At 43.8% G+C, this 13,374-nt stretch overlaps 1 protein-coding gene across 1 annotated transcript in view; it reads right to left on the bottom strand.

Annotated features, from left to right (window-relative positions):
- The window catches only part of OBSCN (obscurin, cytoskeletal calmodulin and titin-interacting RhoGEF), a 148,003-nt gene that overhangs the window by 115,195 nt on the left and 19,434 nt on the right, over positions 1-13,374 (bottom strand). Inside the window, exons 9-11 of the mRNA XM_068534674.1 lie at positions 11,492-11,567; positions 4,768-5,043; positions 858-1,133 (exon numbers count right to left, since the gene is read on the bottom strand). Coding sequence (XP_068390775.1) covers positions 858-1,133; positions 4,768-5,043; positions 11,492-11,567 — 628 coding nt within the window. The remainder of the gene's footprint in view (positions 1-857; positions 1,134-4,767; positions 5,044-11,491; positions 11,568-13,374) is intronic.

Genomic DNA, 13,374 nt, shown 5'->3' with positions numbered 1-13,374 from the left:
AAGCTTTAGGAAAATGCAACGAAATACAGACTGCTTTGCCAGTAAGAGTCTGCTGCTACTACACTAACTGCTCATTAGCAAAGCAGACTGACGGGGCACAAGTGACTTTTTCCTTTCTGTTCCTAAATTCATCAATTTGATGCCACAGGGAATAGTGACCTGCAGCATCTAAACTGTTTGAAGACAAAGGCAAAATCCTATTGCCTTTAAGAAGATCACCCTAAATAGCACAGGTGACTCTGTTCCAATCCTCCTTTCCATCTCCCTTTGAAAGATGGTGACAACAAAACTTGGGCCTATCTTCTGCTACCTACAGGCAACCGGAGCTTCCTTATCCAGGAAATTGAAGGAACGGCATCCCAGACACCTCAAATCTGACCATCCAAAGTTCACTCCTAAGAAAATTCCAAGCAGGACTGTGTGGCCAGTATCTCAACTAATCTGCCATCAATGAAATTGAAACCCCATCTGGCAAACTGAGACCTGGCAGGAGCCATGAGGTAGATGTCAGGAAAGACGTACCATGGGAGGAAAGTCACATATCCCCAGGCCTACGTCAGACCCCACGCCTCAGGGAGAGCCAGGGTCCCGATACCAGGAACAACAGGAAGGCTCTGGGCAGGTGCTAAGACACTGTGACTGAGCCTTACCACATGGAAACAGCTGGACACAAATAGCCCCTCTTCCTTCCACGCCCACCCTCTCCATCCAACATCCCACAGGCAAAAATGGCTATAAACGTGGGACGTGGAAGACTGGGAGGCTACAGGAGAGTGAACACCAGTCTGTGGAGGCCGCAAGACAGTCCCCTCGTCACCTCCAAATAGGCTAGCTTAGTATCCTCCTCCAGGACTGACCTGTGACATCCAGGTGGAAGGAGACGCTCTGGCCCCCGGCCTCGCAGCTGTACTCCCCGGCATCTGCCTTGCCCGCCTGCTGCACAACCAGCCGCCGCCCTCGGCCCGTGGCCTCCACACGCACTTTCGAGCTCGAACTCAGCTTCTTTCCGTCCTTGTACCACGTCACCTCCGTCTGGGCCTGGGCCACCTCGCAGCTCAGCGTGGCACTGGCCCCCGCCACGGCCTGCACTTCACTGCGTGCCGGCTGCTCCTTGGCAAACACCACCTTGGGCTCTGGGGACAGGGAGGGATACACGGGTCAAGGACACCATCTCAGTCAGGAAGGCAGCCCCGGGCAAAGGAGACTTGAGTGGGGAGCCGAGGGCCAGGTGGGTGCGAAGGGTGCGGAGGTGAGGTGGGGGCCAAGCTGGAAATTTCTCCAGGCTCTGCACCAGGCGTGTGCCCTGCAGACGTCCCCCTGCCTTTCTCAGCGACAAGTAACACAAGTGATGCATTCTCACCCGGGTCCGCGTGAGCTGGTCCGGGGAGTGGGGGGTTGGGGGAGGGTGCGCTTTTGGAAGAGCCTTCTCCCCTGCTCATGGCATCTGCAGGGTCACACCCTAGTGTTCCCAAACCTTCCCAGATTGGGCCACAGTCTTCTCCATACGCCTAAGCAGGGAACTTTGCACCTGCAGTCCAGGCAAATCACTGAGGCTCGGTGCCCTGGCCTACACTTGGTATGGTCAACTTGTGACAGGCTGGAGGGAGTGCTGGCACCTCCCCGTGGCTTTCTTTACCATTGTCTGAGGAATAAAGAAGCTGAGCACCTTTTCCCCTAGACTGCGGTCCCCATTGCTCTTTTGTTCTTCCTAGTGACACTATGCAAATTTTTCCCACTCACCAATAGTAGGCTCTCTCTTCTCTCCATTCATCTCTAGGCACTCTTTAGGCATTGAAATACTACAGAAGGACAGATTGCTAGCTTTCAAGGTTATTCCCAACTGAGGGACTCGCACTTTCACTTTGTGATTGAGTGCTCCGATGAATCAAAGTTTTTACCTTCAAGAGTGTCACCAATGAACATTTCAGCCCTTTCAGTTTGGAGCATTTGTGTTCCATTTAAGAAATCTTCCTTTACCTTCGGTCTTTAAAGAAACCACGGTATCGCCAGACTCTTTTTTGGTTTGTACCTTTTAACACTGAGGTTTCTAACCCACCACGAGTGTACTTTTGTGTGTGGTGTGAATTGTCAGTACACTCTAATTTTTCCCTATGGGTAAGTGGTCCAAGCACTATTTATGAAGACAACATCCCTCCTCGACTTCTCGAAGAGACAGCACAGTAACAGATGAAATTGTGGCGGAGGGGAGGGGGCTGGGAGGGGGGCAGGAGGGGGGATTTGTCCGTGGTGGTGCAGGAAACCATTGCTGCAAGGAGCTATTTCTGACCTCACTACTACGTTCCTCTGATGCGGTAAATATAGCCGCACTGGGATCCCCTTATCTTGAAAACTATATAGCCTCACGATAATTCTTGGCAACGGCTCACAGGAAGTGCTCCCACCGTGCTTCTTCAAGCAAATAGCATATTGGCTGTACCTTGCCTTTGGAATCTGCCTGCTATTCTACCATCCGACCACCCAAAACACAAATTTCGTTCGATTTTCATTGTTAATCAACATCTTTGATTTTTCTCCTCAGATTACTGTCCATCGATTGAAACCTCTGACTCTCTCTCAAGAATGTGTAATAATTTCCCCACATAGTCTCATAGCAACTTTTATCAGACCTGGAATTAGAAACATGATACAATTGTGCCATTTTAACTCTTTCACAAAAGGTTCACTTTCCAAGCGTTTCTCGCCAGGACTTAGCTGTGGAAATGTCTTCTGCATGTTGATTCTCTTCCACCCTAATCTTACTCAACAATCGTACACAGCCTAATAATTTATCCATCGGATTGTCTGAGTTGATAATCACATCAACAGCAAATTCTACCTTGAGTTTTTCTAAACCCTTTGCCAGGGATTTTATGCTCCTCCTCACTCCACTCACTAGTGATAGTGGCCCGCTGTACAGTATTCTCCCTCACATCAAAGATTTCCAGGGACACATTCAGTGGGATGCTGCTGTTGTTGTTGCTGTTGTTGTTGTTGGAGGAATTTTATTATAACGTTACTAAAAGAATACTTTTGTACACTATGATAAGAATTATGTGGCAGGAACTGGTGCTCAGTTTTATCACACTTTTTGCCTGCATTTCGGACGATCAAGTTGCATCTACCATTTGATTCTCTAGTCCTTCAGAGGGCCACATCCTTTTGCATTCAATCTCTTAATGCCAAGCTTTATATCTATAGACTTTGCCAACCTTGAACACAACGTGCAGTCCTGGACTACGACTCTCATCACTGGTCTCCACCCCGTGGAGGCACGGCTGAATTCCTGTTGCTAACATTTCATTCATGATTTTGGGTGTGACATTCGCAATACATACGTCTGGAATGTCATTCATAATTCCTGCCTTTCTTCTGCGATTCTGGTATGCACCGATGTTATGTTCTGAACTTAAAGAGACTTATGGAGTGTACCACCTTTTTCTATCTCTAAGACCATCTCCACAAGCATAGAATAACTGTTTTCCAGCATATTTTGTAGACTGTACCAGAGAACTACAAGGTAGTTCCTGTGAAGATTTTTCATTACTGGTCCTACTGATTGACAAGTCATACAACTCTTTGAGTTTTCTATATCTTCTTCTGTCAGTTTTCATACAGTTGCCCAGGATTTAGTCAAACTTCACAACTTTTCAAAGCTTTTATCTTAGAACACTCTCGAATATTCTCCGAAAGCCACATTTTACAGAAATATCTGGTGGGATCTGGGGTATCTATACACACCCATGAATCATCCTATGCTCGCACGGTCTCAAACAGTCATGGGTTGGCACCTAGGAGTCAATGTGGAATGGGAGCCCACCCCTACTCAGCGTTAAGGCTCTCTCCACAGAAGACGAGTAACCTGATTTCTTAGACTGACTTATGTTCCAGCCACGAGGCAGAAACACTCACTAAGCTTTAGGAAAATGCAACGAAATAAAGACTGCTTTGCCAGTAAGAGTCTGCTGCTACTACACTAACTGCTCATTAGCAAAGCAGACTGACGGGGCACAAGTGACTTTTTCCTTTCCGTTCCTAAATTCATCAATTTGATGCCACAGGGAATAGTGACCTGCAGCATCCAAACTGTTTGAAGACAAAGGCAAAATCCTATTGCCTTTAAGAAGATCACCCTAAATAGCACAGGTGACTCTGTTCCAATCCTCCTTTCCATCTCCCTTTGAAAGATGGTGACAACAAAACTTGGGCCTATCTTCTGCTACCTACAGGCAACCGGAGCTTCCTTATCCAGGAAATTGAAGGAACGGCATCCCAGACACCTCAAATCTGACCATCCAAAGTTCACTCCTAAGAAAATTCCAAGCAGGACTGTGTGGCCAATATCTCAACTAATCTGCCATCAATGAAATTGAAACCCCATCTGGCAAACTGAGACCTGGCAGGAGCCATGAGGTAGATGTCAGGAAAGACGTACCATGGGAGGAAAGTCACATATCCCCAGGCCTACGTCAGACCCCACGCCTCAGGGAGAGCCAGGGTCCCGATACCAGGAACAACAGGAAGGCTCTGGGCAGGTGCTAAGACACTGTGACTGAGCCTTACCACATGGAAACAGCTGGACACAAATAGCCCCTCTTCCTTCCACGCCCACCCTCTCCATCCAACATCCCACAGGCAAAAATGGCTATAAACGTGGGACGTGGAAGACTGGGAGGCTACAGGAGAGTGAACACCAGTCTGTGGAGGCCGCAAGACAGTCCCCTCGTCACCTCCAAATAGGCTAGCTTAGTATCCTCCTCCAGGACTGACCTGTGACATCCAGGTGGAAGGAGACGCTCTGGCCCCCGGCCTCGCAGCTGTACTCCCCGGCATCTGCCTTGCCCGCCTGCTGCACAACCAGCCGCCGCCCTCGGCCCGTGGCCTCCACACGCACTTTCGAGCTCGAACTCAGCTTCTTTCCGTCCTTGTACCACGTCACCTCCGTCTGGGCCTGGGCCACCTCGCAGCTCAGCGTGGCACTGGCCCCCGCCACGGCCTGCACTTCACTGCGTGCCGGCTGCTCCTTGGCAAACACCACCTTGGGCTCTGGGGACAGGGAGGGATACACGGGTCAAGGACACCATCTCAGTCAGGAAGGCAGCCCTGGGCAAAGGAGACCTGAGTGGGGAGCCGTGGGCCAGGCGGGTGCGAGGAGTGTGGAGGTGGGGCGAGGGCCAAGCTGGAGGCTTCTCCAGGCTCTGCACCAGCCGTGTGTCCTGCAGAAGTCCCCCTGCCTTTCTCAGCGACAAGTAATACAAGTGATGCATTCTCACCCGGGTCCGTGTGAGCTGGTCCGGGGGGTGGGGGAGTGGGGGGGGAGGGTGCGCTTTCGGAAAAGACTTCTCCCCTGCTCATGGCATCTGCAGGGTCACACCCTAGTGTTCCCAAACCTTCCCAGATTGGGCCACAGTCTTCTCCATACGCCTAAGCAGGGAGCTTTACACCTGCAGTCCAGGCAAATCACTGAGGCTCGGTGCCCTGGCCTACACTTGGTATGGTCAACTTGTGACAAGCTGGAGGGAGTGCTGGCACCTCCCCGTGGCTTTCTTTTCCATTGTCTCAGGAATAAAGAAGCTGAGCACCTTTTCCCTTATGACTGGGGTCCCCATTGCTCTTTTGTTCTTCCTGGTGACACTATTCAAATTTTTGCCCACTCACCAATAGTAGGCTCTCTCTTCTCTCTATTCATTCTAGGCACTCTTTATGCACTGAACTACTAGAGAAAGACAGATTGCTAGCTTTCAATGTTATTCCCAACTGTGGGACTCGCACTTTCAGTGTGTGATCGAGTCCTCTGATGAATCAAAGTTTTTCCCTTCAATATTGTCACTGATGTCCATTTCAGCCCTTTCAGTTTAGAGCATTTGTGTTCTATTTAGAAATGTTTCCTTACCTCAGTCTTTAAAGAAACCACAGTATCATCGGTGGGTTTTTTTTGTTTTTACCTTTACACTGGGTTTCTACCCCACCATGAGTTCACTTTTCTGTGTTGTGGGAATTGCTAGTACAATTTAATTTTTTTGTATTGTTAAGTGGTGCCAGCATCTGATGGGGATACTCTGATAAACCTCCTCTTTGCACAGTTCTTCTAGGACAGAAATTGTGGGGTCATTATGGGTTCATTCCTCATACTTCTTAGATGAGGCCAGAGTCTTTTCCCACAGGAATGTGCAGGGCATGTTCTCATCTGCAGTGAATGAGTTTTGCTGAAGTTCTACCCTCACCTACTCTCACTGTTGGCAGTGTGGTGGGAGTGAAATGTACCTCCTGTCGCAGTCTTTTGCATTTTTTCTGATGATTCAAAGTAAAGACCCATTTCTGATGTTTTTGGTCATCAGTGTTTGCTCTTCTGTGGTGTCACTGTTCAACGTTTTTGCCCTATTTTCAATAGCATTGTCTGCCATTTGTATGTTCACTTTAAGGACGTTTTTATACATACGAATGCTAAGCACTGACAAGTGTGTATGTTCTAAATGTCTTCCACATCTGTGTGGTTTGCCTTTTCAGTACTTTATGCTATCTTCTGATGAATCTATCAATACATATTTAGTGTTAAGGTAGTCAAATTTTTTTCATTACGATTAGTGCAATTGTATTTTAAGAAGTCATTCTTTGGGACTTCCCTGGTGGTGTAGTGGTTAAGAATCTGCCTGCCAATGCAGGGGACACAGGTTCGAGCCCTGGTCCAGGAAGATGCCACATGCCACAGAGTAACTAAGCCCGTGCGCCACAACTGCTGAGCCTGCTCTCTAGAGCCTGTGAGCCATAACTACTGAGCCTACGCACCTAGAGCTCATGCTAAACAACAAGAGAAGCCACCGCAGTGAGAAGCCCGCACACCACAGTGAAGAGTAGCCCCAGCTCACCGCAACTAGAGAGAGCCCGCGTGGAGCAGCGAACCCAAAAAAAAATAAATAAATAAATTTTTTAACATCTTTCTTGGAGTATAATTGCTTTACAATGGTTAGTTTCTGCTTTATAACAAAGTGAATCAGTTATACATATACATATGTTCCCATATCTCTTCCCTCTTGCGTCTCCCTCCCTCCCACCCTCCCTATCCCACCCCTCTAGGTGGTCACAAAGCACCGAGCTGATCTCCCTGTGCTATGCGGTTGCTTCCCATTAGCTATCTATTTTATGTTTGGTAGTGTACATATGTCCATGCTACTATCTCACTTTGTCACAGCTTACCCTTCCCCCCCCCCATATCCTCAAGTCCATTCTCTAGTAGGTCTGTGTCTTTATTCCCGTCTTACCACTAGGTTCTTCATGACCTTTTTTTTTTCCCTTAGGTTCCATATATATGTGTTAGCATACTGTATTTGTTTTTCTCTTTCTGACTTACTTCACTCTGTATGACAGACTCTAACTCCATCCACCTCATTACAAATAACTCAATTTCGTTTCTTTTTATGGCTGAGTAATATTCCATTGTATATATGTGCTACATCTTCTTTATCCTTTCATCCGATGATGGACACTTAGGTTGCTTCCATGTCCTGGCTGTTATAAATAGAGCTGCAATGAACATTTTGGTACATGACTCTTTTTGAATTATGGTTTTCTCAGGGTATATGCCCAGTAGTGGGATTGCTGGGTCGTATGGTAGTTCTATTTTTAGTTTTTTAAGGAACCTCCATACTGTTCTCCATAGTGGCTGTATCAATTGACATTCCCACCAACAGTGCAAGAGTGTTCCCTTTTCTCCACACCCTCTCCAGCATTTATTGTTTGCAGATTTTCTGATGATGGCCATTCTGACCGGTGTGAGGTGATACCTCAATGTAGTTTTGATTTGCATTTCTCTAATAATTAGTGATGTTGAGCATTCTTTCATGTGTTTGTTGGCAATCTGTATATCTTCTTTGGAGAAATGTCTATGTAGGTCTTCTGCCCATTTTTGGATTGGGTTGTTTGTTTTTTTGCTATTGAGCTGCATGAGCTGCTTGTAAATCTTGGAGATTAACCTTTGTCATTTGCTTCATTTGCAAATATTTTCTCCCATTCTGAGGGTTGTCTTTTGGTCTTGTTTATGGTTCCCTTTGCTGTGCAAAAGCTTTTAGGTTTCATTAGGTCCCATTTGTTTATTTTTGTTTTTATTTCCATTTCTCTAGGAGCTGGGTCAAAAAGGATCTTGCTCTGATTTATGTCATAGAGTGTTCTGCCTATGTTTTCCTCTAAGAGTTTGATAGTGTCTGGCCTTACATTTAGGTCTTTAATCCATTTTGAGTTTATTTTTGTGTATGGTGTTAGGGAGTGTTCTAATTTCATTCTTTTACATGTAGTTGTCCAGTTTTCCCAGCACCACTTATTGAAGAGGCTGTCTTTTCTCCACTGTATATGCTTGCCTCCTTTATCAAAGATAAGGTGACCATATGCGTGTGGGTTTATCTCTGGGCTTTCTATCCTGTTCCATTGATCTATATTTCTGTTTTTGTGCCAATACCAAGGATTCTTCAATATACACAAATCAATCAACGTGATACACCATATTAACAAATTGAAGGAGAAAAACCATATGATCATCTCAATAGATGCAGAGAAAGCTTTTGACAAAATTCAACACCCATTTATGATAAAAGCCCTGCAGAAAGTAGGCATAGAGGGAACTTACCTCAACATAATAAAGGCCATATATGACAAACCCACAGCCAACATCATCCTCAATGGTGAAAAACTGAAACCATTTCCACTAAGATCAGGAACAAGACAAGGTTTCCCACTCTCACCACTATTATTCAACATAGTTTTGGAAGTGTTAGCCACAGCAATCAGAGAAGAAAAAGAAATAAAAGGAATCCAAATCGGAAAAGAAGAAGTAAAGCTGTCACTGTTTGCAGATGACATGATACTACACATAGAGAATCCTAAAGATGCTACCAGAAAACTACTAGAGCTAATCAATGAATTTGGTAAAGTAGCAGGATACAAAATTAATGCACAGAAATCTCTTGCATTCCTATACACTAATGATAAAATTTTTTTAAATTATTTATTAAAAAAAAGAAAGAAATCATTCTTTAATCTGAGGTAATTAAAACCATCTATGTTATCATCTAAGAGTTTTATGATTTTCCCTTCTATTCTGTGGTGTTTAAACCAACATGAGTTGACCGTGTGGGATATGGTTACTGGCCTAATCGTTTTTCTATATGGTTAAATGGTTTAAGTACCATTTATTAAAACCATGTTGTCTCTACTCCTTGCATGATTCCACATTTTTTTAAAAAAAGGAGCAGGGGAATGTGGGCATCCATTCATGTTCAGATTTGTGTCGAAGATCACTATTCTGGTCCTTTGGTCTGTGTATCTCTCCTTGCAACGAGACACTATTGTATTCATTACTGTAGCTTTATAACAATCTTGATATTGGTATAGCAAATAACTCACTTTTTGCTCTTCTTCAAGAGTGTGTTGACTGTATATGATCTTAGCAATTTACTTCTGAATTTTCAAAATCCCCACTAAACAAACATTTGTTTGGATTTTAATTGGTATTGAACATTTTTTATTCTTCCCTGGATTTCTACCCAACTATTTAGAACTTCTTGACTGTCTCTCAAAACATTTTTAATAATTCCCCCACGCACACAGAGCCTCTCAACACCCTTTATTAGACTTGGAATTAGAAAATGATTCTTTTGATGCTATTGTAACTCTTTTAAAAATTTCATTTTCCAGATGTTTGTTGCTACAATGTAGATGTAGACGTGTTTTCTTCATATTGATTTTTTTACATGGTAATCATTCTCAACTATCTTATTAAGTCTCATAATTTATCCTTTGGATTAATCATATTATCCATGAATTCAACTTTTGTTTCTTCACACGTTTATGTCTTTTACTTTCTTTTCCTCCTATCTCTGCTGTACAATGTTGGTTAAAAGCAGTAACAGTTGGTTTCCTTGTCTGGTTCCCTATCTCACAGACAAACTTTCAAACTTTCACTTTTTTGTGTGCAATTAGCTGGTTTGTCTGCAGCGTCATTTATCAGATTAAGAACTGTTTTATTTATAATTCGTTAAGAATTTTATGTCATGAATTGATGCCAACTTTATTAAACTTTTCTTCTGTATTTATAATGCCAAATCTTACCAAATACTTTATTCTGCATGTCATGAACAGATTGCTTTGCTAATGTTTCTAGTGTTTGAACAACCTTGCATTTCTGGACTATGACTTTTATCACAGTGTATTACCACTTTTCCTCTTAATATATTGTTAAATTTATTTTGATAGTATTTTGTTTCAGATATTGGCCTTGATATCTATAATAGGTTGGTCTGTAATTTTAATTCTTACAATTTTTTTTGTCAGATATTGGTATCAATGTTATGCTATCTACATGAAACAAATCAGAGACTGTTTATCTCCTTTTTCTATTCTCTAGAAGAATATCCATGAACATGGATTTTCTTTCCAAAGTATTTCATATAATTTACCAGTGGAACTACTGGGTTTAGATCTTTCTCTATGAGAAGATTTATCATTATGGTTCCAATTATTTAAAAGATTATAGAACTACTTGAATTGTTGAATGTTTCTTGTGTCACTTTTTATATAATTTTCTAAGAATCTGATCAATTTGTCAAAACTTTCACATTTATTGCCATGAAAAAATATTGTCATATTCTTCTAAAATACCGTTCTTAAAAGATACATACATGTTGGTATAGGAGAAGCTACTATTCCTCTCCAAGTCTAAATCTATAAATCAGACTCCATGGGGAATTATGACATAGAATGTTCTAACAGAAAACAAAAGGAAATCAGTATTTGCTTTGAAAAGAGAATTCCAGACCTCACTTGTGCATATCTCAGGCACATATCGACCAACCCTCTGGTCTCTGTTTACTTTGCACACATATTGCAAGAAAAATGGATCTAGATTTTGTTACATGTAGATGCACAGATAACTTCTATATCCATGTGCAAGGAAGAAAGAGTGTTCAGAACACCTAAAACTTTGATAATCCATAGTTCAGTCTTGAGATAAATCCAAGTATGACTGTGTGGCAGAAATTTCCCCTTGTCCTGGCTTAATGAAATTCAAACATCTCTCCCTAGTGTGAACCCACATGCGTTGCTAGGTGATGGCATCTAGGAGCTGTCAGGACATCCAGGAGGAGCAAATTCACATACCCACAGTTAAAAGACATCTAGTCTACCTCAGACTCCAAGTGCAAGACAGAACCAGAGTCCCAGATGCCAAGGAATACCCGGAAGGTTCTGGGCAGATGCTGGGAACTGAAGACTGTGCATTACTGTGTGGAAACACCACTCAAGGTTTATAGGAACACCATTATCCCTTCTGTTCACAGCCTGCCCATCCAGCCTCCCTTGGTCCAGCCATGGGTATGAAAATGGGAGGTGGGAAGATGGAAGGCTAAAAGAGATGAAGTCTAGTGGGAAGATCATCGGGTCTGTCAGGGGATGCAAGCCAGTGCCATCACCTCCACACAAGGCTAAGTTACTACCTCCAAGGACTGACCTGTGACATCCAGGTGGAAGGAGACCTTCTGGCCCCTGGCCTCGCAGCTGTACTCCCCGGCGTCTGCCTTGTCCACCTGCTGCATCACCAGCCTCTGGGTGCAGCCCTTGGCCTCCACACGCACTTTTGAGCTCGAATTCAGCTTCTTCCTGTTCTTGTACCACGTCACCTCCGTCTGAGCCTGGGCCACCTCGCAGCTCAATGTGGTGCTGGCCCCCACCACAGCCTGCACCTCTTTATGTGCTGGCTGCCCCTTGATAAACACCGCAGAGGACTCTGGGCACAGAAAGGGACACACAGTGTCAGAGACACAAAACTGGTACCAGCCTGTGAGACCAAAACTTGAGAGTTCAGTAAATTTTCTCCTTGGAGCCAGTGATGCCATGTGCCCAAGAAGGTGTAGAGTTGTGTTTACAAACATATACCTCAAGTATACATTTTTGTTCTGACTCAAGGTCAATTCCTAAGGCTGGAGGAAAGTGGCCAAAGTTATTCTAGCATCTGTCACAGCTAGTTCATTGTCTTTCCCATGTGACAGTCACCTCTGGCAGGCAGCTTGGGTTGTGTGCACTTGTATCCCCAGACCCAAGCATATGGTATGTCCTCCACAAACTATTCTACATTCTTCTAGGTATAACTCGCATGTAAAGTGCACTAATTCATTCATACAGCTCAATGAAATTTAGGTGTACCTATCGCCATGTGATCAAAACACATCAACAAACAGAACATTTACAGCCCCCCTTTCACTACTGACAACTCCCCAAAAGTAAGCACTATTCTGACCTCGACCTCCATCAGTTACTTTTGTCTGTTCTTTGATTTCACATGAATGGAATTATACATTATGTGTTCTTTGGGTCTCTTTTCTTTCACTCAACATAATGTCTGTAAGATCTATCCACATTATACATGTAGCAGCAGTCAGTTCTTTCATACTGATATACAGGATTCTGTTGTATGAGTGAGCACCACAATTTATTTTTCCTTTTTCTCTTGTGGTTCATTTGGGTTGTTTTCAATTTGGAGATATGATGTGTAAAGTTGCTATGAACATTCTTTCACATATCTTTTAGGGCACCAGAACTGTTGGAACATAGGAACATCTGTTTTTGGCTTTAGCAGATATTTCCAGTTTTCCAAAATTTTTGTACCAACTTACACTCGCACCAGCAGTGTGTTGGAGTTCCAGTTCTCCACATCCTTACCAATGGCTGATATCATCAATTTTAATAATTGTATATGTTCCATTAAACTCAAATAAATACATATAGGATCTCAGAGAGTCCATGCTGTAGATGCAGTCATTCATTCATTCAATCACTGATGCAACTAATGTCAATGGAGGGCCCATTATCTGCAGGCACTATGGTGGTAGCTGGGAATGCTACACCATAGCTGGAAACGTGAGTAACACAGTCTCTGTTCTTACAGATCTTACCTTCTACTGAGGAAAAACAAACAAACATACAAACATGACAATGATGTAATGCTACGGTGAATGCTGTGATGAAATAAGACAGAGTGATATGCTAGAGAGAAGGGACTGACTGGTGACTTAGATTTGGTGGTCAGAGAAAATCTTGCTAAGGAGTAATGCTTAGGTGAAGTGCTAAATGATAAAAGGGAGGCAGCTTTGATGAAAGCTGAGGGGAGTCATTCTAACAGAGATGAGAGCTAGGGCCAGGGCTCTCCTAGAAGGATAGATGTGAAGTGAGTGAGGAAAGTAAAAGGGAACTGCACTTTTGGAACCACACTGGGCCACACTGATTTTCTCCTCTGGACACTGCTGCTCCTTAGTACAGCATGACACTAAAAGGCATAGGGCTGCTACTACGAAACAGGAAAACTGGTCATGCTATGTACACCTTGTGTGAGCAGAG

Source organism: Eschrichtius robustus, chromosome 2 (genome assembly GCF_028021215.1).
Source record: "Eschrichtius robustus isolate mEscRob2 chromosome 2, mEscRob2.pri, whole genome shotgun sequence".
Lineage (NCBI taxonomy): Eukaryota > Metazoa > Chordata > Mammalia > Artiodactyla > Eschrichtiidae > Eschrichtius > Eschrichtius robustus.
The sequence above is the reverse complement of the archived record's forward strand: the minus strand, read 5'-3'. Positions and strand labels throughout refer to the sequence as shown.